The sequence below is a fragment of the Neodiprion lecontei genome, chromosome 2 (genome assembly GCF_021901455.1).
Source record: "Neodiprion lecontei isolate iyNeoLeco1 chromosome 2, iyNeoLeco1.1, whole genome shotgun sequence".
In the NCBI taxonomy this organism is placed as follows: domain Eukaryota; kingdom Metazoa; phylum Arthropoda; class Insecta; order Hymenoptera; family Diprionidae; genus Neodiprion; species Neodiprion lecontei.
In genome coordinates this window covers 26075494-26096483 of record NC_060261.1, presented here as the reverse complement: position 1 = coordinate 26096483, position 20990 = coordinate 26075494, and the positions used below count along the sequence as shown (strand labels likewise).

The 20990-nt window shown below is 36.4% G+C and overlaps 2 protein-coding genes across 6 annotated transcripts in view; both read left to right on the top strand.

Moving 5' to 3' along the window:
• Window positions 1–9663: 9663 nt before the first annotated feature.
• Window positions 9664–17642, top strand: LOC107224809 (general transcription factor IIF subunit 1). Of its 4 annotated transcripts, none has more exons than XM_015665004.2 (7): window positions 9665–9815; window positions 10766–10812; window positions 11067–11438; window positions 11934–12262; window positions 12730–13022; window positions 16774–17117; window positions 17370–17642. In XM_015665004.2, the coding sequence occupies exons 1-7, from the start codon at window positions 9792–9794 to the stop codon at window positions 17581–17583; spliced, it is 1623 nt and encodes a 540-aa protein (XP_015520490.1). In that variant the 5' UTR covers window positions 9665–9791; the 3' UTR covers window positions 17584–17642. The 4 variants fall into 4 exon arrangements, with proteins under 4 accessions (XP_046587602.1, XP_015520490.1, XP_046587600.1 ...); XM_046731644.1 differs by lacking the exon at window positions 9665–9815 and adding an exon at window positions 9830–9935; XM_046731645.1 differs by lacking the exon at window positions 9665–9815 and adding an exon at window positions 9982–10099.
• Window positions 17643–18662: 1020 nt separating this feature from the next.
• Window positions 18663–20990, top strand: part of LOC107227399 (alpha-aminoadipic semialdehyde synthase, mitochondrial) — an 83146-nt gene continuing 80818 nt past the window's right edge. Inside the window, exon 1 of one of the 2 annotated variants that reach the window (XM_046731642.1) lies at window positions 18663–20228. The gene's annotated coding sequence lies outside the window, so the exon portion shown is untranslated. The remainder of the gene's footprint in view (window positions 20229–20990) is intronic. The other variant, XM_046731640.1, reaches the window with a different exon arrangement.

The following is a 20990-nucleotide window of genomic DNA, read 5'->3' as shown; positions in this document are numbered from 1 at the left end:
TGTATACACGCTACTCCCTTTCTCGCATGCGTCAAAGGTATAACCTGGATCAGTATATGAAAAATGACCTGTCTAGAATTTGGTCCAACCTTATTGCATATCAGTTGTTATGAAGATAAAGTAAGATTGCTCGACTTTAGGTCTCTTACAATCATTGCAGTTACTCCTGCTAATCCTGACCCCGGAAACCGTGTTTTCCGGGTGTTCTCAATCTTCTCGGGATCCTGACTTCGGATTGATATGCAAAAAACGAGGTAGAAGATCTCGGCGAAATTCATTGAATTTCACGGGTTTCAGATATTTTTTCAGAAAAGTTGCGTCTTGAGAGCATTTTAAAATTTTTTCTGGCTTTTACGAATTCTGCTCCACTCCAGGTGTACCGAAAATCGATAGGTTTTGAACTTGAGCACAGGAAACTGATGATTCAAAAAACTTTCAGTAGTGTGCCAATGTCAAAAATCGAAATTTTCAACTTTTTATTTTTTCTTATACCTATTCTACTCCGAATCCAAAGTGCATACTTAAAATTTATCGGTTTCTGCAAGTTACACCTTTAGAAATTTTTGGCAACCACCGGAACCGACACATGCAGAAAAAATTGATAAAAGAACCATTTTAATTTTTTGAAAATTAGTCGATATGTATGTCGCGACTTTAGGTGACTCTACATCTTTCAATGACATGAATACAAATGCACGCAAGATATTCAATTTAGAATTCCTTACCAAACAAAAAATATGATATTTTCGAATTCTTGACATTTGAAAATCAGGACGATTTTGCAGCAGTGAATTTGAATTAAGAAAAATCGTTATGAATGTAGGAGATCAATGAGATTGGCAGTACATTTTTGGTTGCGGTAATTAAACGATGTTTAGTTAATAATAACATATATGGGGCTTTCCACGTCAACTCAATCAATAATTTTTGCCCACCGTTTTTTATACGCTTCTCCGACCTGAAAACCTGCACTACTGAATTTTTTCAAATATTTTCCCACAACCGTAATATTTTATAATTATTTGGAATAATCTCAAAACCGGTCTGTTTTAAAAATGTCAAAATTCCTATTTTTTCCGAATATTTTGACCTCGTCCAAGGATAGGATGATTTTTTTTCTTTTTTTTTCAGTATTTCGAACATTTGGAACAAACTATACTCCATGTTGCAATTTTCCGAAAATTCTCAAACTGTCTACAACCGTTACTTGTACTTAATAATGGTTGACCATCTCATCAACTTTGATTTACAGCTATGGAACCAAACAACTTCTTTCATCTTACGGCTAATTCCTGTCTTGTGTATGCTGTATAGTGTATGTAAAAATAATAAGCGTTTGTTTCCTCAATCAATTTGCCCTTGCTCTTTTCTTCTTACAATTTACCGAAGCACGTTTCTCATAGTTCTTTGCTCTAACATCACCGTATCCAAATGGTAGTCGAAAAGCCTACCGCACCTAAATTTCACTAAATATCTATCTCAAATTTACGAAGGACCGTGGGAAGAATTGCTGGTATTCGAATAAAAGCTTCTGTCGATTTTTCACATCAAAAGCATCTTGGAACAGCTGATCGACTGACTTGACGGTGACCAATATAGGTATGAAATCTATTCGAATTTCGACAGCGCTTTGTATTTTTATGGCAGTATCCGGAAAAGTTACATTAAGGGGACCCGGTGGTCTAGCGCACGAAAATGACACCTATTTTCACGATTTTTTTTTTCCTTTTAAAAACAATATTTATTATTATAAAAATGCCGCTAAAAATGACCCTCTCGAAAAATCGGATCCGGACCGCGTAGGTGATTTCGAGACTTCTACTCATCTGAAACAAAAAATTCAAAGACATTCTTAATCAGAAAGAGTGCAGTTATGGTCGGAACTAGAACAAATCGAAAAAATTGAAAATTGACAAAATGGCGGGCGTTGAAAAAAAAAAGTTCGTAAAATCGGGTTTTTTTTCACTAGTTTTTTAGTGTAAACAATAGGAAATTATTTAAATAAAATTATGATTCTAGTTCCGACGATAGCTATACATGTTGTGAACAACATATCCAAATTTCAAGTCATTCGGTTGAATAGTTTTTTTATTTTCACCCCCGCCGTGCCGAAAAAAGTCGTTTCGAGATAAATGAGTTTGAGGTACAGATATTTTCAAAAATTGAGCAAATTTTGAATACTTACAGTTAAACCGCGATTCCGGCACCATAGAGGATCCCTTCGGAACGTTTGTATCCCTTTACAAATGTAAAGGTAACGGTTACAAATGTAAAGGTAAAATACGGAGAAGGGTCGGGACAGCTGCCGCGCTCCGAGTGCTGAACCCGTTAGGAGCGCACGGACCGCTCTCTACCTGGAATGGGCTGTAGAAGCTATAAAATTGGGAATTTCCGCATGAAAATTTCACAGTATATTCTTAAGATACTATACTTTCGAAATATCGAAAAAAAAAAATCGATTTTTTGAAATTTCTAGACCACCGGGTCCCCTTAAAATAACCTGTGTCTTTCATCAGTTAATATCTGCTAGTGGGGATGGAGGTAAAACAGTGATCTACTTCTTCTATTTTCCTTACAAGGCTCTTATTCACACTTAGTAATGTATGAAAATATCATGCGACATGCTCTCATTTTCCATATTTTACTGATTTCGGTGTAATTTTTCATTGAAGATTGCTAAAGACAGCTAGCTAAAATGGAGCATTCTGAAGCGAGGTGAACCTTGACGAGGGATGGTACGAGGAGTGCCGGTAAGGAGATTTTCTAAGTTTGCCGACCAATTAGGTTTGTAAGCCCAGTAAGCGAGTCCGTAAATGTGGACGACTGCCACAAGCTCCGCGGCGTCTTGCATGCATCAAAACAGTACCCCGAGGGTGCCATCCCATGCAATCTCCACATACTTAGCCCCTCATTAACAACCGAATAAGTTGATTCTTTTTTTAATCGTTTGTAGGTGGTTTGTAGGCATTTTTCAGTGATTTCCCGTCATTTGTAAGTCAATAGTTCAGTCGTTATTAACCCTTTCGGCCCGATCGGTGACTATAGTCACCCAACGCCCGACGCTCGCTCTATCCGAGCGGTGACCGCCTGACGCTCGCTCTGTACGAGCGGTGACCATGGTAACCCAACATTTGACGCTCGTTATGTACGAACGGTGACCATGGTAACCCAACATTATGTTATAATTTTTTAAGCATTTTTTTTTACGAGCGACTGCACTCGCTCTGCGTAAGATAGCGTGGTATTGTGCGTCTGACGGGCGCTTGCAGTTGTTCAGCAAGTACGGACGCTTGCCGCGAGCGCTCGGTCAGCGGGGACGGCGCGACGTAGAATGCGTCCGTACCGAAAGGGTTAATAAAACAAATTCGGCTAGGGAGTTCGCGTGACATCAGCCCCTTACACTAGCAATTCACGATGGAATTTAGTTCTGCCTGTGCGCAATCGTTTGTAGGTCATTTGCAGGTAATTTTAAGTGATGTCCCGATGTTTCTAAACCAATATTTCAGTGGTCATTAATAAAACAAATTCGGCTAAGGAATTTGAGTGACGTCAGCCCCTTACACCTGCAATTCACGATTGAATTGAGTTCGGCTTGTGCTGAATCATTTGTAGGTAGATCGTAGGTGTTTATAAGCATTTTTTCAACCTTCAATAATCTCGCAATTATCAGTTGAAACTTGGAACAAAAAAACTCTGCTCCTCCCTCGCCCCTCCGTGCAAAAATAAACTATAATGCCGTCGTGAAAATGTGAGATCAGTAACCGGAAATGTCCTAGTGATTTCACATTTTCACTCGGCAATTCCATATTTGGGTGAGCGGATTCTCGTGAGATGAAAATGTGAAAATTGAGTACGCTCATCTGAGAACCGCAATAACCCCCTGGACAAACTCTGGGGATTAATACCTTATTACTATTGTTTTAATTTTTGCGAATCAACAATCGACTATCAAACATCTGGATTGCGTTATACAACACCTATAAACGAGAGAGAAACGATTGCCTCCTGTGAAATAGAATTTTGATGCAATTTTCAGTTAATGAGCAGCTGTGGAAAGTTGGATGCGCTAAGATTAGACAAACTCTCGTAACTGGGGTCTGGCTACAGTCGTTTTAGTTTTTTTTTTTTAGCTTTTGAGGAGTAGTGGAGGGGGGGGGGAGTTTTTTGTTCTAAGTTATACAGACAATTGGGATATTATTAAAGGTCGGAGAAGTGCTTATTAACACCTAAAATCCACCTACAAATCATTGCGCACGAACAGCACTCAATTCGATCTCGAATTGCAGGTGTTGTCAGGGGCTGACGTTCGCGAACTCCCTGGTCAAATTTGCTATATTAATAACGACTGAATTATTGATTTACAAACGACGGAAAATCACTTAAAATCAACTACACACGTCCTATAAACGATTCCGTGCAAGCAGAGCTGAATTCGATCGCAAATTGTAACTATGAGGGGCTAGTATCACGCGAATTCCCCAGTCAAATTTTTTTTATCAATAACAATTGAACTATTGACTTAAAAATGGCGGGAAATCACTTACAAACACCTACAAACCACCTACAAACGATTAAAAACAGAATCAACTTATTCGGTTGTTAATGAGGGGCTACGTATATGGAGCTGTTGGCGGGCAAGGCTTGAAGAGAATGATTCTAACCTCTACTGCTACCAATCTGTATAAATACGAGCACCCAGCGTTAATTTAATCTCTTGGTTTTTACCTCCTGATTCGCTACTTCTTCTCGGTACAGTCGTGCAGTAAAATCCTATAGCTTCTTAATTCCCTACCATGTTACTCTGCCCAATTTATTACCGAAATTCAGTATTCTTTTCCATTCTATTATATTGAACGTCAAATTGTCGGTGTAATTCAAATTATCTGAATAAACCTAATTGAAGTTAAATAATCATATTATTTAAAATCAGTTATTTCCAAAAACCCTCATTAACAGCGCCACGAGCGCCACTCATCGATTTTTCGAGTTCCAGCATTCCGCTAAAGGTAAGGTAATTCCATCTGTCCAGGTGCCGCTGACGTACCGCGTCATATATATATTTCGTGACATCAGAGCGGAGAAATATCCTCGTTAACCTGAGCGAGAACGGGAGTACGAATCTGACTCGGAAATTTTTTAAATCGTAACTTGAATAAAGGTGTACGTCTCTAATTCAGACATTGCTAATGTCTGCGTTGACAATGATTATTATAAATAAAAACACGTTATATCAAACATGGCTGATTGGTATCATCGCATTGTTGAATATTCACGGCTTTTACGATTTTAGTATTTCTTTCACTGCCCACAGGGAGCTGAGACGCATAAAAGCATACAAGTAATCCGGGAAAACCTATTCTATCAGTAAGCTTTTCGTCAATATGGCACAGCTCGATGAGGATATTTTGAAGTGACAGAAACTCGTTTATGATGTACACTGGTGGACAATGAATCTGAGACGGCTAATTTTTCACACTGGACAATCAAGCTGGCAGCACAGAAAACGTACAGCGCCATAGTCGGCCGAGCGTGAAACAAACTCAATCTCAATAAACTTAACATAACCCACGACTGTGGAAATTAACCGTAGAATACGTGTCAATCATAGTCAACCCCCTGACACTCATGTAACATCCGACCGGAACGTCCGTATGTTTTATCGACTATTATTACTGCATGTTACTTTTATCAACTAACCAAACTCGAAGTACGAGAATCTTGTAACCATAAGAAATTAAAACAACTGTCTAACTATTTGGAATATCCCTAGATGGAAATAACTATGAAATTCACTAGCCAAGGCTTAAAAACCATGTTACGAGATCTTCGTACCACAGAGAACTATAATACTATTATGCGTTATTATATATCACTATCGTATTAACACTATAATTAACTAACACAATTGGGTATTTGCATGATTTTTATATTTCTTAACTTTTAATGTTTTTCGATTCTATAAATTTTTTTAGAATTTTTGAAAAAAAAATATTTTGTTTTTGTTCATAAATATTTAAATAATTTAATAGATAAAAGTGGTCCTAAATCACATAAAAGTCACGTGACATAAAACGGAATGTGATTGGTTTGACGTCATTGTGCTGCTACTGGCGCGTTTATTTGAATCCACAAAGAGTAATGTACAATATTTTCTAGCGCTAAAAAAATTTTAAGTAAGTTTTTTAAACTTTAAGTTTGATACATTGTATAATTAATGTCAGACTTCGGTGAAAATAATTAAAATAGAAATCAATTTTTGTGTGGTGTTTTTTTTTTTTTAACTCACACGGATAATTGTGTGGAGGTTATGATCACGTCAATGTTATTATACTAAGAATGTTAAGCAAGCATTAGTTTGAGTATTTTCACAAGTTGGTACTATACACCAACAAAAATCGTTTTTTAATGACATATTAAATAATTTAATAACTTTAGTTTATAATAAACAGCACTATCAGACGTTCTTTTCATCAATCACAACACAGAGCAACAGCTGATTACACGTACGGCGTGCTTACAGGAGAACTTGGCGCTGAAAATTTCAAAAAAATTCAGCATCGTGACGTCACATACGCGAGATGGAGCTACTTATTCATTTAAATATTGCCTTTTTTTTATTTATTAAATTATTTAAATACTTATAAACAAAAACAAAATATTTTTTTTTCAAAAATTCTAAAAAAATTTATAGAATCGAAAAACATCAAAAGTTAAGAAATATAAAAATCATGCAAATACCCAATTATACCCAATTATTATATAGCACTCAACAATGCCATTTGTGCATTCGGAGGTGAGAGCTATACTATAAGCAATATACGCTTTACTATATAGCCCGGAGTATAGAAGATTGTAAAACCATAGATAAATGCATAACCAATATAATGTAAAGATAGCACTGCTGCAACCCATAAAATCAGAGACTGCAAAACCATCAAACCGTGAATGCTAATTACCCAGCATGAACTATACCTTCTTCCGCAACGCCGTATTGTAGGCAACACGCGCAACGTTTTGAAGGCAATGCAGATCTCCAATGTGGAGCCATACAGAGCCTTACCTAGAGAATACATTAGGAAACTTACCGACGAAACGAAAACGTTCTAGAAGCTTCCAAGCCGATTTATATCAATATAAGAATTAACAACTACAGAAGGGAATCATATACAAAAGCACACATGTAAACCTGCTCTAAAGCTATGAATCATCAAATTACTAAGTACTCTAAATCTCTTAAGATAGTTATAACACAAACAACTAAAGATATTCGCAGCAGCGTGATTCTAATAATGTTAAACAAATAACAAACTATGTTCATAAACAATTGCTATTGTACTCCAGGTTAACAACGACAGTAGTCGACTTTAATACATATGCAATTCTATATAGATACAACTATAAAACTAACAACGACAGTAGTCGACTATAATACTTATACAATTCTATATAGATATAACTATAAAACTAACAAACGACAGGTAACCAAAATGAAATATGGACTTTGTAACGAGCAAGATAGCAAAAACATTAAGAGGTAGACAGGTAGTTAAGTGGCTGAGGGGCGCCAGAAAGGGGGCTGGCGCCACAAAGGGGGCTGGCGCCACAAAGGGGGCTGGCGACACAACGAAAAGCTCACGCAGTTCGGAGAACTACGGAACCAAGTCCACGCACCTACACCACCGCACCAAGCAGCGATATACCATACGTAAAAACCTACAATATAGTAATAGCTAAAGAGCTAAGATAACAGGCGTGCATGCGGCGAAGATGTCGTGCCCTAATTAGAATTCCTAGAAAAGAGGGGAGGTGCGCAAAGGTGACCAAAAAACTAGAGAGGGGGATCGTTCTGCGCAACGATCGACCCCTATAAAAAGGGCGACCGATCACTCGATCGCTCTCTCGGTTTCTACCTCCAGATTCGTGATCTAGTTCCGGTACAGTCTCGCGGTAAAATCCTTTAGCCTTTTGCATTAAAACTTTCATACAACGTTACTCTGCCCAAAAGTTCAGCGAGCTTCAACTCCATTTTGTCATACTAAGTTTAAGATCTTACACTGTGTAACTCTGCGTTTGTGACTTCTAAATATCAAACTTATAAAATAAACCAAGTTAGTCAAAGTATCCAAATATTAAAGTCAGTTATTCCGCTAAAACCTCTCACCAATCTACAAGTCATCGCATCCAGAATACTCTCAAAAAGGTAAGCCAAATTAAATCTTTTATCCAACAATTTCTCCCTCTTCGGTTCGTTCGACTAGAGCGACAGAATGCCCGTTGTCGGGTGTATTTCAATACTTAATCGGTAATTGGTGACCCAAACTACTGATGTGAGCCTAGCTGTAGCTGCGTGTGAATGTTTCCGGTGTCTAACATCTGGAGATTTCCACTAGGTACTGTTCCGACGTCACACTCACCACTGTTCGTATACTAAAAAATTGTACGCGTCTTGTCCCCGTTTTTTAGGTCCTCTACGTGGCGCTAGTAGACTTCTCAAACGCTCGCTGCCCTCGCTGACCGCGCGCAAGCTCGTCAGGTAACTACTAGCGTCACTAGTGGTGGAAATTGGCCGCAGAATCAAGGGACATTTTGCGAACCACTTTTAGCAGCGTGTGTCAGGGGGCTGTCATAGACTTATAAAGATAGACTGAGCGCTCCTATATGAGGTACTGAAGCCTTCATATAAAGGATAGAGATATGTCGGGAGTACTACTCTCTCTTTTCAATCGGTTTCATACCGGGAGACAAGGGCGTAGTGGAAGTGGAACAGCTATAGATATAGGCGCATAATTTCGCTTCATTCTCCTCTACCGCCTCGATCCCCGCCACAAATATCGTCAGAGAGAGAAAGGAGTACTCCCGGTATATTTCTGTCCTTTAAATTTTTGCTTCAAGCGACTCATAAGAGCGCTCAGTCTATCTTTTATAAGTCTATGGTGTCAATCCAATAAATCATTATCCCCGCGGTATTCTAGGGTTAGATTCGACGGTCATGGGTTAAGTTATGTTCATTGAGATTCAGTTTGTTTCGCGCTCGGCCCACTATGGCGTTGTAGGTTTTTCTGTGTTGCCAGCATAACTTTTTGGTGTCAAAAATTAGCTGTCTCAGATTCATTGTCCGCAAGTTTACAATAACATAGAAATTATCATTATTGGTCGGGTCTAACGGAACAGGCCAATGAAATTAATGAGCTTAGCTTAACGCTGAACTTCCAAAAGCGTGGTAAGTGCTTATGACGTCACGAAATGTATATTCACAAGAGAAGACAACGGCACCTTAACCCTTAATATTTCCTTTTTCCGGTTTAATCCGAAAAGCGCAATTGAATGTCCACGATCCATTGCATTTTGATGCTTAATTGGTACATGATCACCCAGAAGTCAGAATTATTGACTGTGCGTCTAGCTGTACATACTTGCGCGTTTGAATCTAGTGTCTAGCATCTGGAAATCGTCGTGGAGTGCCATGACGTCGTAGTAAGGCTTAGAGCATATAATTTTCAAAACATGGTCAAAGTCTGGATGCAAATAAGGGTACATAAAATAACCGACGCAGCACTGATTGATACCAAGTTGAGTGATGAAATTGAATGTTTAGTTACACAGTTACACTCATTGTATCTTAAATTATAGTCAGTTGGGCAACTTATGTTTCACAGCGCCACCACTAATTGCAGCCAAAATCGGCTCACTTCTTGTAACTCCAGGATATCCCTCCTTCTGTACGCTCTGTAGTGGAATGACTTGACTATGCGGTCTGGTAATCACTTATTTCACGATCTTACTAATCAACAATGAGTTCAACAGCTGTGACGAAGGTATTCATTACCATTACAATCTTTACGCAACATTAATTTGAAATCACAATAAGTTTTTCTTAGAATTACTATCGTATGAATTTCAGTACCCAATGTACTAATATTGTAAGATAATATATGGTATGCATAACCACTGCAATATATTTAGCGATATTTGGTACAGTTATACTGAAATGTAAGGCTAATGGAATGTTGTTCGCGCTAGAAGTAATTCGACAACAGAATTTCGTAATTGTATAATAATATTTAGAATTTCGTAAGTTACTCCACAATTATAATTATAGGTATGTAGTCATGGTAATCATATACTTCATATGTTTGGTTTTGTACTGATTGCCATATACAGACCCTTAGATTAATTCTGAAACATTTCAGTCCACTGTTGAAATGGATTCGAGTTATTTTTCATGACAGTTATTACAAGCCGTGCGTTCATTTTTCCCAGTGTCTGGCTTCGCAGCTGTAGTCATCCCGACATCTCCCTTCTGATACATTTGATTTTAGAAATATATTAATTCTTTAAAATTACTTTCCGTAATATCACCTCAGGGATGTATTCCCATGGAGGAATAAGTTCCTGTTTTATTTTGTATTCTATTCATTGTCGCATTGCAACTCCTTGCCTATTAATTCTGCCTTATTTATTTACCCCGTCTTGTTTATTTTCTTTGCGTTCATGAGCCGTATTTTGTCTCTATGAAGCGGCACAGTCTTATAGCCTGCATCGCGGTTCTTGCATGTATGTAGGTGAAAAAATGTGCATTAGAGTTTGTTTTGCACGTTAAACAAGTAATAATAGTCTACCTTGGTGGCCTGGAATGTGTTTGAATCAATCCAAGGATCAGTACATATACCATAAATTTAAAAAATGTTGGATTTATGAATTTTAATTTTGTAATATGTGCAGTACTTGATCATTTTACTAATACTCTTTGATCCTTCGTGTCCAGCCTGGCGCAGTACCTTCGGTACAAGAATATAGCATCAGAGTTCCAAAGTAAGTCTATTGTTTCCTTTACTAAGTTTGCCTGAGTGACATTAATTATACTCTAATTTTGACTTCAGTCTGTGACTGATTTTACATTATCAAATTTAGAATAAACGAATACTTAATGTTCCAATATTGTGAACTTTGTGTTACACAATTTTGTACCTTACATTTTGCTACATTAGAAGTATGTACCCCATACCATCATGAAAGATCCTATTACAGATTTGTATTAATCAGTATTTCGATCCTTTTTGCCACAGGAACAGTAAAAAAAAGCACAATGTCATGCGATTTAATGCAACACTCAATGTTGACTTTTCAAAATGGTCGCAAGTCAAGATGGAGCGTGAAAATAACATGAAAGAGTATAAAGGAATGGATGAGGAGATGCCAAAGTTTGGAGCAGGATCCGAGTTTGGTCGCGACGCAAGAGAAGAAGCAAGGCGAAAAAAGTTTGGAATAACAAGTAGAAAATACAAACCAGAAGATCAGCCTTGGATTCTTAAATCAGGAGGTAAAACAGGGAAGAAGTTCAAAGGAATTCGAGAAGGTGGAGTCAGTGAGAATGCAGCATACTATGTTTTCACTCATGCACCCGATGGTGCCATTGAAGCATTTCCTTTGCATGAATGGTAAGTTCACAAAGTACATAAATTCGTAAAAAAATTGATAGCTTATTCTTAGTTTTTCAGTGAAATTTTCAACCTACTGTATAAAAAATTTAGACCTTAGAGACTAAACAAAAGCATTTTCACTCAAGCTAGCAGCTAGTGTTTAGCAATATCGTTACAAGAGAGTGTCTCAATAACATTATCAATGCAAGAGGTATTTTTCTTCTATGAAGATTATTTCTAAGGAAATTAATAATGGTTGTTAACGACACAAATTATCAGCTATTTGCTGTCTCTGATACCATCAACATTATTTCGGTGTCCTTACTATATGTAACTAGTGAATAAATATTCTCGATTATAAATATTACGTTTACCATGATAGACGTTAAAAACTTGGTAATTGTGCATATGGTATTAGTTGCAGAAGCACTAAACTAGGTGAAAAAAATTTTTACTGTTACATCTCAATTTTTGTTCAATTTCGTGAGAAAAATTAGTTCATTCAAATTATAGGTATAATTTCCAGCCAATACAAAGATATAAAGCTTTGAGTGCTGAAGAAGCTGAGCAAGAGTTTAGTAGGCGGAATAGAGTCATGAATTACTTTTCATTAATGATGCGAAAGAGAATGCGAAACGACGACGAAGGCGCCGAAGATGATCCAGAATTATCTGAAGGTGGTAAAGGAAAAAAACTTGGTAAAAAAGAAAAGGAATTAAAAATATCAGAAATGGATGAATGGATGGATAGTGACGATGATGATTCGAGTTCTGACGAAGACAAGGAGAAAAAGAATTCTGAAGAAGAAGAGGATGATAAAAAAAAGAAAAAAAAAGCTAAGGGTTAGTTTACTTACATTTGATAGTTCTTCATTGATACGTTGACTGAAGAATTACAGAGAACTGCAAATTTTGGAAGGAGCTGCGTGATAAGTTTTGGGCCTGAGCAGGCAGGCGTGAAAGTAATTCTACAACTTGTTATATGAGATGATTATGTAAATTCAGTTTCAAATAGCAGAATATTGCAATATTACTCATGAATTTCAACTTCTCCAGCCAACATACTTGATTCATAGATCTCATAAAAGACTTTGTTTTTCTTCAGACAACTACTCATTTAGGTGAGATGCAATAACTCTTGCATAATCGTGCTAATAGATTACTTTATGTACTTTATTCAGAAGTAGACTTCGAGTTTTAATTACTACACTGTTTCAACATTAATCTTTTCTTTCACTGGCTTGAACGCAATTACAGATGATGTTGGTATGGTCAATTGAATTTGGAGTGAACCATACTTTTTGTTGTAGAGGAAGCACAAAAAAAGAAGAAAAAGAAGAAGAAGGGGTCGGATGACGAAGCATTTGAAGAAAGTGACGATGGAGATGAAGAGGGGAGAGAGTGTGATTATATATCTGACTCTTCAGATTCTGAATCAGAATTGGAACAACAAAAGGAAATAAAATCTGTGGCTGAAGAAGATGCTCTACGAAAGCTTCTTGCTTCAGATGAGGATAGTCAAGGGGAGGAGAATGAGGAGGAAAAGAAGGATGGAGAAGATGACAAAGATGATGATGAGGACAACAAAGACAAAGATGAGAAGGTAAAACGAAATAATCATACAGGGGGGTTTTATCTTAATCACCCTAGGTCAATATCTCAGAGGCAAGTGGAGATATGAAGAAATGGTCAGTACAAAAGTCTTTATGGTTCGAAAGAGAAAGGAATGTGGCAGAATCACATTTATTACAAGTGGTGCCACCAACAGATAGGTAAAACTCAACTTCGTTATTTTTTTAACGGAATTCTAATTTCTTTCTCCTTGAATCTTAAAATGTATTAAATTCTGCATTACAAAGTGCTGGATTACATATAACCCAAATTTCATGGATTATAAGATATGAACCAATCAAAGTGCAATGGGGGAACCTCATCATAGTACCAGTAACACATCGGTACCATAGAAAAACTCCAGTACCCACGAATTGAAGTCCAAAAGGGGGTCAGATTCTTATTTTACACGAAATCGCAGTGATTTGATGGAGGAAAACTAGTTTCTTTTCTTCTTTTTTGATTAATTGGCAATTGATTAAAAAAAAAAAAAGCGAAAACTTGATTTCAAAAACCTTTTCCATAGAAACAAACTTTATGTTGGATTGTGAAATTAACTTCTACATATTTTTATATTGGGCCAACTAATGCATTTGTATACTTTTTCGTTCAATTCATTTTTGTTCATTTCGAAATCATATCTTTACCCAGTGCCGTGCCTAGAGGTGGGACAAAGGATCAGCCGCCCCAGGCGCCGTGCCGTGGAGGTGGCATTCGGGTGAATTTATTTTTCATGAAATCAAAAAATATGGTATGTATAATAAACTTGAGAATGATTCTCCTTGCGTATTTGTCATGGTTCTGCTGTCACCAGCGTAACAGAATTTGGTGTGGAAATGACAATGTTAAATGTGTGGCAACATGCACCACTTATTACTTCAGTGTCTCACCCCGCACATTCAGCATAGGTCCCGCGCGCACGACGACGAACGCGTGACAAACCACCGAGTCGACCATTTATTATTTGTTAATTTTCATTTAACCTGTTGTGTACACACCCCCAAATAAAATCACAAAAGGCACGCAGGGCGGGTGCCACCCCATAATATTTATAAAACGTTATTTTCAATATTTTTTGCTTAATATTTAACTACAAACTCTCAACATACAACACTTCAAAATTAAATTTTTTGCCATTGGGCGAACATAACAAAATCATGTAATATATTTTAAAGTTGGAAGTGCTTGACTTTGATAAAACTGTGAAATCTTAAAAATATATTCAATGAAATGAAAATATGCGAAAATTTCCATTTTTCCTCAGAAATAGCGTAATATGAGCCATTTATTTGGCATGGGGTGATTCACACCCCAGATATCCACAACAGGTTAGAATCTATAGTCAATTCTGAACAGTACCTCGAATTTTTTTAGATTCTATTCAGATTTTTTATTCAAATGGTTATTATTTATAAATATTGAGAGTGATTTAGAAAAGGACCTTTTTTAAAATTCTCCACAAGTTCTAAAAAATTGTATTTTTTTCGAAACATGCCAAGCCAGGCCTGTGATAGGCCGATTAAAAAAAAAAATTTAAAGAATGTTTTTGATAAAAATTCTCGGTACTTCTATTTTTCACTTACAGCATATCTAGAACAGTTTCATTAGGAAGTTGATAAAAAAAAATTGAACATACCAAAAAAAATAGAAAAAAATCACCCCATAATGGAACTGGAATAGAAATGTTCTAAGTGAGAAATAGATGTTTTGAGCATTTTTCAGTAATTTTCAGACCGTTCTAACAATCTTCTAATTGTTGAAAAACATCAAAAGTGTGGAAAAAAAAAATAGAAAAAATAATTGGCCCATCATGGGCCCGGTCTTGAAATATTTGGAAAAGAAAATACAGTTTTGAGAATTTTTTGAAAATTCTAAATGAGGTCTTTGTCAAAATCACTAAATATTTATAAATAATTAACCAGTTGAATAAAAAATCTGAAAGAATTAAGGGTAATGTTTCAGAGTTGAGACAATAACAGAAAAAATCAAAAACGGTAACGGTCAGACGTTAGTTGGGTTCGCATGGAATTCTCGATACATACGTATATTTGTATTGAAAAAAGCGGTTTCCCTCAGCCTGCTCCAGGCGCCCCAAGAGCTAGGCATGGCGCCGTCTTTACTCACTACTTCCATCTACCTTCCACCCCACCCAAACTCGTGCAAACCTGCGTCATTCGCTCAACAAACAGGGTAGAGTTGCTCTTCATCCAATCACTGTGATTTCGTGTAAAAGGATAAGTTGACCCTTTTTGGTATTAATACTTGGGAACATAAGATTTTCTATGGTATCGAGGAGTTACCGCATTCTCAAGGGAGCCTTCTCTGTATCACTTTGTCTGGCTCATATCTCATAACCCATCAAGTTTGGGCCATATGTATTAGACTGGGCTAAAAAAAACGAAGAATTTTTTTTTTAATGGTACTGTAAAAACATTGTTCATGACGACAAATAAAAATTATCCTGAAAGTTTGAGCCCTTAATATTAATATTAAGGGGTGTATCGTTACAGCTATTGATTTTTTAACAGTTACCGCATTTTTTTACCCAAAATCCGTCAATTATCAATCTGAAAAATTTTATCAATCCATATTTTTGAAGGAAATTAAATTTCCTACAAAAAAGCTCTCCTACTAAATCGATGTAGATCAAGCCGTTTCCTCGTAATCGTGCCTTAAACATTGATTTGTTTTTTCAAATTTTTGTTTGAATTTTTGATTTTTGTAATTACCCTAAAAATCAATATTTTTATAGATCAAACCATTATTTTTGTGGGAAATTTGATGCTCTACAAAAAAGGTCTCTTAACATTTTTTATGAAATTCACTCCTTTAAAAGTTATTCGACATTGAAATTACTTTTGAATACAATTTCAATTGAAATTACTTTTGAATACAATTTCAATGTCGAATAACTTTTAAAGGAGTGAATTTCATAAAAAATGTTAAGAGACCTTTTTTGTAGAGCATCAAATTTCCCACAAAAATAATGGTTTGATCTATGAAAATATTGATTTTTCTGGTAATTACAAAAATCAAAAATTCAAACAAAAATTTGAAAAAACAAATCAATGTTTAAGGCACGATTACGAGGAAACGGCTTGATCTACATCGATTTAGTAGGAGAGCTTTTTTGTAGGAAATTTAATTTCCTTCAAAAATATGGATTGATAAAATTTTTCAGACTGATAATTGACGGATTTTGGGTAAAAAAATGCGGTAACTGTTAAAAAATCAATAGCTGTAACGATACACCCCTTAATATTAATATTAAGGGCTCAAAATTGCAGGATAATTTTTATTTGTCGTCATGAACAATGTTTTTACAGTACCATTAAAAAAAAAAATTCTTTGTTTTTTTTGGCCCAGTCTAATATGTATGCCAGCACTTTTTGAAGCAAAATCTGTGGCAATTTCATATTCTTTGGGAATAAATATACCATTCTATTAACAAAAAAACCCAAGGTGAATCCCACCTGTTATTAATGTCTCAACTTGCAACAAATGAGATACGGACAAATTCGTTGCTACTTCAAACCCTAAAGATATTGTATTGAATGTTTCTTCATATCTCATCTTGCTTCTGAAATATTGGTCTGGGTTAATTAAAACAATTAATCCAGGGTATATTTATGTGTCCAAAGGTGTTTTGAAAATAAATTGATATGTGAGAAAAGTTGACCATAAAAAAAAAATGTACATATGCTTCCAAGTGCAGAGAAAAAAATATGATTTTTTTCTATTAGGAAAAAGACAACAAACTCAATAAGGAGTCCGATAAAAAGAAAGATAAGAAGAAAAAAAAGAAGCAATCAAAAAAAAAAGACGTAAAAAAATCTGGAATTGGAAAAGATTCATCAAGTGACTTCTCAAGTGATTCTGGATCCGACTCTGACATACCTAGAGAAAAAGACAGTAAAAAACCAAATAGTGCACAGAGTTCAAGGTCTGTGACTCCTGTCCTTCCTGGAGTCTCGGCTGATTGTTTTAAACGAAAACAATCAGGCTCACCAGATCTGTCACAGTCGAAAAAAATCAAATTAGATAATTTCAACTCTGCCCCAGTGACATCATACTTTCCAGGAGCCAGGTAAGTTGTTCCATTTAACGCTTACAAATAAAGAAGGTATATGAAAATTGAAAAGGTATCACAAAAGACCAAAAGTTTATAAAATCGTATTATTACAGTTCACATCATGTAGAATAAAGTTCAAATTCTCTATTCAATTTCCGATAAATAATATTTAAAAATTTTTCTCTTCTAATTCCAAAAAACGACAGATGAAACTTATGAATTTAATCATATAAGATACACATACATGTAATTCGTAATTACTTACAGTGAGTCTGGTATAACGGAGGATGCTGTCAGACGTTATCTGATGCGCAAACCAATGACAACCACTGAGCTTCTACAGAAATTCAAGTCCAAGAAAACGGGTTTGACCTCAGAGCAATTGGTTAACGTCATGACACAGATATTGAAGAAAATAAATCCTGTTAAACAAACTATTAAAAATAAAATGTATCTGTCAATCAAGGCACAACATAATTGATGTCCAAACAGAACATCTAGTTAGCTACTGTATTTGAATAAATTGCAATGTCACCTTAATTCGTTCAAATGCATTGTTGCACATTTTAATAATACATACCACAAATTTGCTATTGTATTTTTGGGGGATAAAATTAGTCAAACATTCACACTTCTCGTTATAATGAAATGCTTGTACTTCAAAATTGTGCATGTATGTACAGGTGTATACACAGGGTGTCTCAAAAGTTCCAGAATGGCTGAATAACTTGAAAACTTTGAGTCAGTGAAAAAAACGTCAGTTACTAAGGTTGGAGGATTTTTCCCTGGCTATTGTCGTGACTTTGGATTTGACCTTGACAATGACCTTCAAGGTCAAGTCGATTTTCTCAAATGGGACCCACATTGTTGATCCCGGAAATGAAAAGAGCAAAATTCTATGATCAGGTATGACATCAGACACTGTAAATTTTGAGCTCTCAAGGTCGAACGCTAGGTTTAGACTAAGGATGTGAATTGTGCCGGCTAAAGCATAATATTACTCATGAAAATTGGAGAGGTCAGCGTTATATATTCAGCGGTATAGGTCACCGTGAGGTCAAGGTCGAAAGTCAGGGCCATTTCGAGATTAACTTGAAAATTTGAAATGGAAACACCAGACTACTCTGGTCACCTATACGCCTCTTGGATATCATGGCGAAACGACGGCAGCGCTATCTGTCGGTTAACGGCGGCAACTCGAGGACGTTGTTTTCATACCAGTTAACATGATTCACATATAAATCACGGCACGTTTTAAATTATTGTTTTATTTAGTGCAATACGAAATTAAAAGTGATATTATGAGCCATACTATCATCAAATGTGGATTTACTGAAATTTTATTTGTGCATGATTCGAGAGTGAGGGTTCTCACGAGACGCCACCATCTGATGGTTTCATTTAAATTCACAGAGTTAGATCTAATACAGAATAAAAAGTAGGTTCATTTGCTCTTTTGATAAAGATTATTGTTGTCATTGACAAATACTCCAGTAGAGGCCTACCCCTTTCGTAGCGACTATGGCAATTAGGTCTATTGTGCAGTATCTTATTGTAAGGGGGGTGGTTGCTATCCCTTTCCATATACGAGTTCCCAAGTAGCATTTTTTGTAGTATCCGATTATGCAAGAGCGTATTTGGCGCCACTCTGCGTCAGAATTTGACATGATTATTGCATGCTACTGCAGCGTGGATCGAATTTACGACAGAATTGGGCACGATAGTCGTATCCTGCTGCACTGCTTTTGTACGACAGACACTTACGGGTCTGCTCACTGCTTACTTCGAGTTCCCACGTACAGATGGCGATTCGACGGTTTTCCATGTAATTTTTTCACGAATGTAGAAACTATATTGTGATTCGTATAGGTATAAGGTGAATTGATGCATCATTTCTAGTATATTAACATAGCGCCATGGTGAACAGTTGCGAATGAGAAGAAAGTACATAGAAAGTAGTTGATTGCACGTCAATTGGAACTTCTGTACATGGTGTGTAAGGGCTTGGTTTAAGGAGAAGTTCTTTTTTTTGCGGCACAGCATGTCATCTGCCACAAATCTACACCCGGCTGCTTTGAGAAGCGCGCATATTCAACTCTTCCTACAACTGTGGAAACAGATAGATAGTGGCTGCCGACAGTTATGCATGCGTCCAGGTAATGCCATTACGTGAACTTGCGATAGAATGCTACCTGGGTTAATGGACTTTGCTTTGGTATCTCTGACCACTGTAGGACTTTCAAGAATATTGGTGTCGTTGGTCTAGGCCGAATGTTCGACCTTGAGATGGTTTTAGAGTCACAACTGCATAGCTAGAGAAAAATTCTACAACCTTAGTGCCTAACATTGTTCGTAGGATTCAAAGTTTTTAAGTTATTCAGCCGTCCGGGAACTTTTGGGAGATCCTGTATATTATACACACCTATATAGCGGGTGATTATGAGTCGTTATTAACACGTTTTTATAAACACTAAGGAGTTTACATGCTTTAAATTCTGCAATTGTTCTGTGAAAAAAAAATCGGATAATGTGTCATTGAGTGTAATGAAACTGTGCTTGGGTGACCGGGGCGACGCATTTGGTAACAATACTTTAGCATCCATTAAAATTGAGGACATTTTTTTTTTTTACAAATTCTAGTTTTTATACGAGTTGTGTTTTTTGAATGAAGTTTACTTGTGCATGACGTTTGAATAATTTCTTTTTATTATTTCAAGCATTTCTTGGCCTCATCACTACATGTACAGTTATTTACATTCACTGGTAAGGATAGTTATACTGCTTTGCTGAAAACAGAATGTAAGTTGATTGTGTGAGTGTACTCTTAGTTTAGAATAATTATCAATAACTTGGAACAATAAATTATTTAATAATATATTATGTAAGATAACAATGACTCGCAGTTTGATACAAAGATATAAACCGGGGTCATGGCTGCTGGTAGGGGCCGAAAAATATATCACTTGTGATGACGCTGAGGTTATCATTAATTTTGTAACCATCATTGACCCGTAACCTCAGAGCAAGTGTGATATCTAAGTTGGTTATTTCGCATATGCAGTCTGACAAGTAAGCCCAACCAGTGTATAGTGTTCTTCTTCAAACGGCTGCAGTGATATTTTTCGTGTGAGTGTTGGTCCTCATATATCAATACAGTGGGGTGATTCGTTCAAGCACAACATTTGTTTCCCTCCCTCCTGAAAAACTTGATCCACGTTTAGAGAAAAAAACAATGTTTGCAAAAGGATATCTCTGAAAAATAGCACTCCATACATTACATACGGCTAAGTGGTAACAAATTTTGAAAACATTCCACGTTTACCATGTCATTTATGTGGGAGAACTTCGAAATTCAAGATCAACCTCTTATGGGGATGCCCTAGTTGATTTTGACGTTGAGGTATACAATATTTCCAGATATCGAAGTCCACGTATCTCAGACGACAAAAAGAGGTTGACAGCCCCATTCTATACACAATTCTGAACAAAAATACTCCAACACATTTTCATTTGACGTAGAAATAAAGAAATGGAATCAATTCTACGAATTTACTATTGCGATTTCATAGAATACCTGCATTTCTTTGTTTCTGCCTCAAATGAAAATGCCTCGGAGTATTTTTGTTCAGAATTGTGTATAGAATGAGGCTGTTAAGCCCTTTTTGGCTTTGAAGATACGTGAACTTTGATATTCGGAAATATATAAGTCAGCGTTGAAATCGACCAGAGCACCCCCATCAAATGTGATTTTAGACATATTTTTTCGTTCGTGAATCTCATTTTTGCTACGTACAATCACATTTTTTACGTGGCGCGAAAATAACACAGCCATACAAAGAAAGTGTGTTGTCCGGCAGACCAGACCACCTATTCTACATGTTTTTGTAT

Excerpts from the sequence above, each read along its gene's own strand:
- LOC107224809 (XM_015665004.2), top strand. The coding sequence starts at position 9,792 with ATGAGTTCAACAGCTGTGACGAAG. Across the intron at positions 9,816-10,765 it reads GTTCAACAGCTGTGACGAAG|CCTGGCGCAGTACCTTCGGT; the intron begins GTATTCATTACC and ends CTTCGTGTCCAG. Across the intron at positions 11,439-11,933 it reads GCATTTCCTTTGCATGAATG|GTATAATTTCCAGCCAATAC; the intron begins GTAAGTTCACAA and ends TTCAAATTATAG.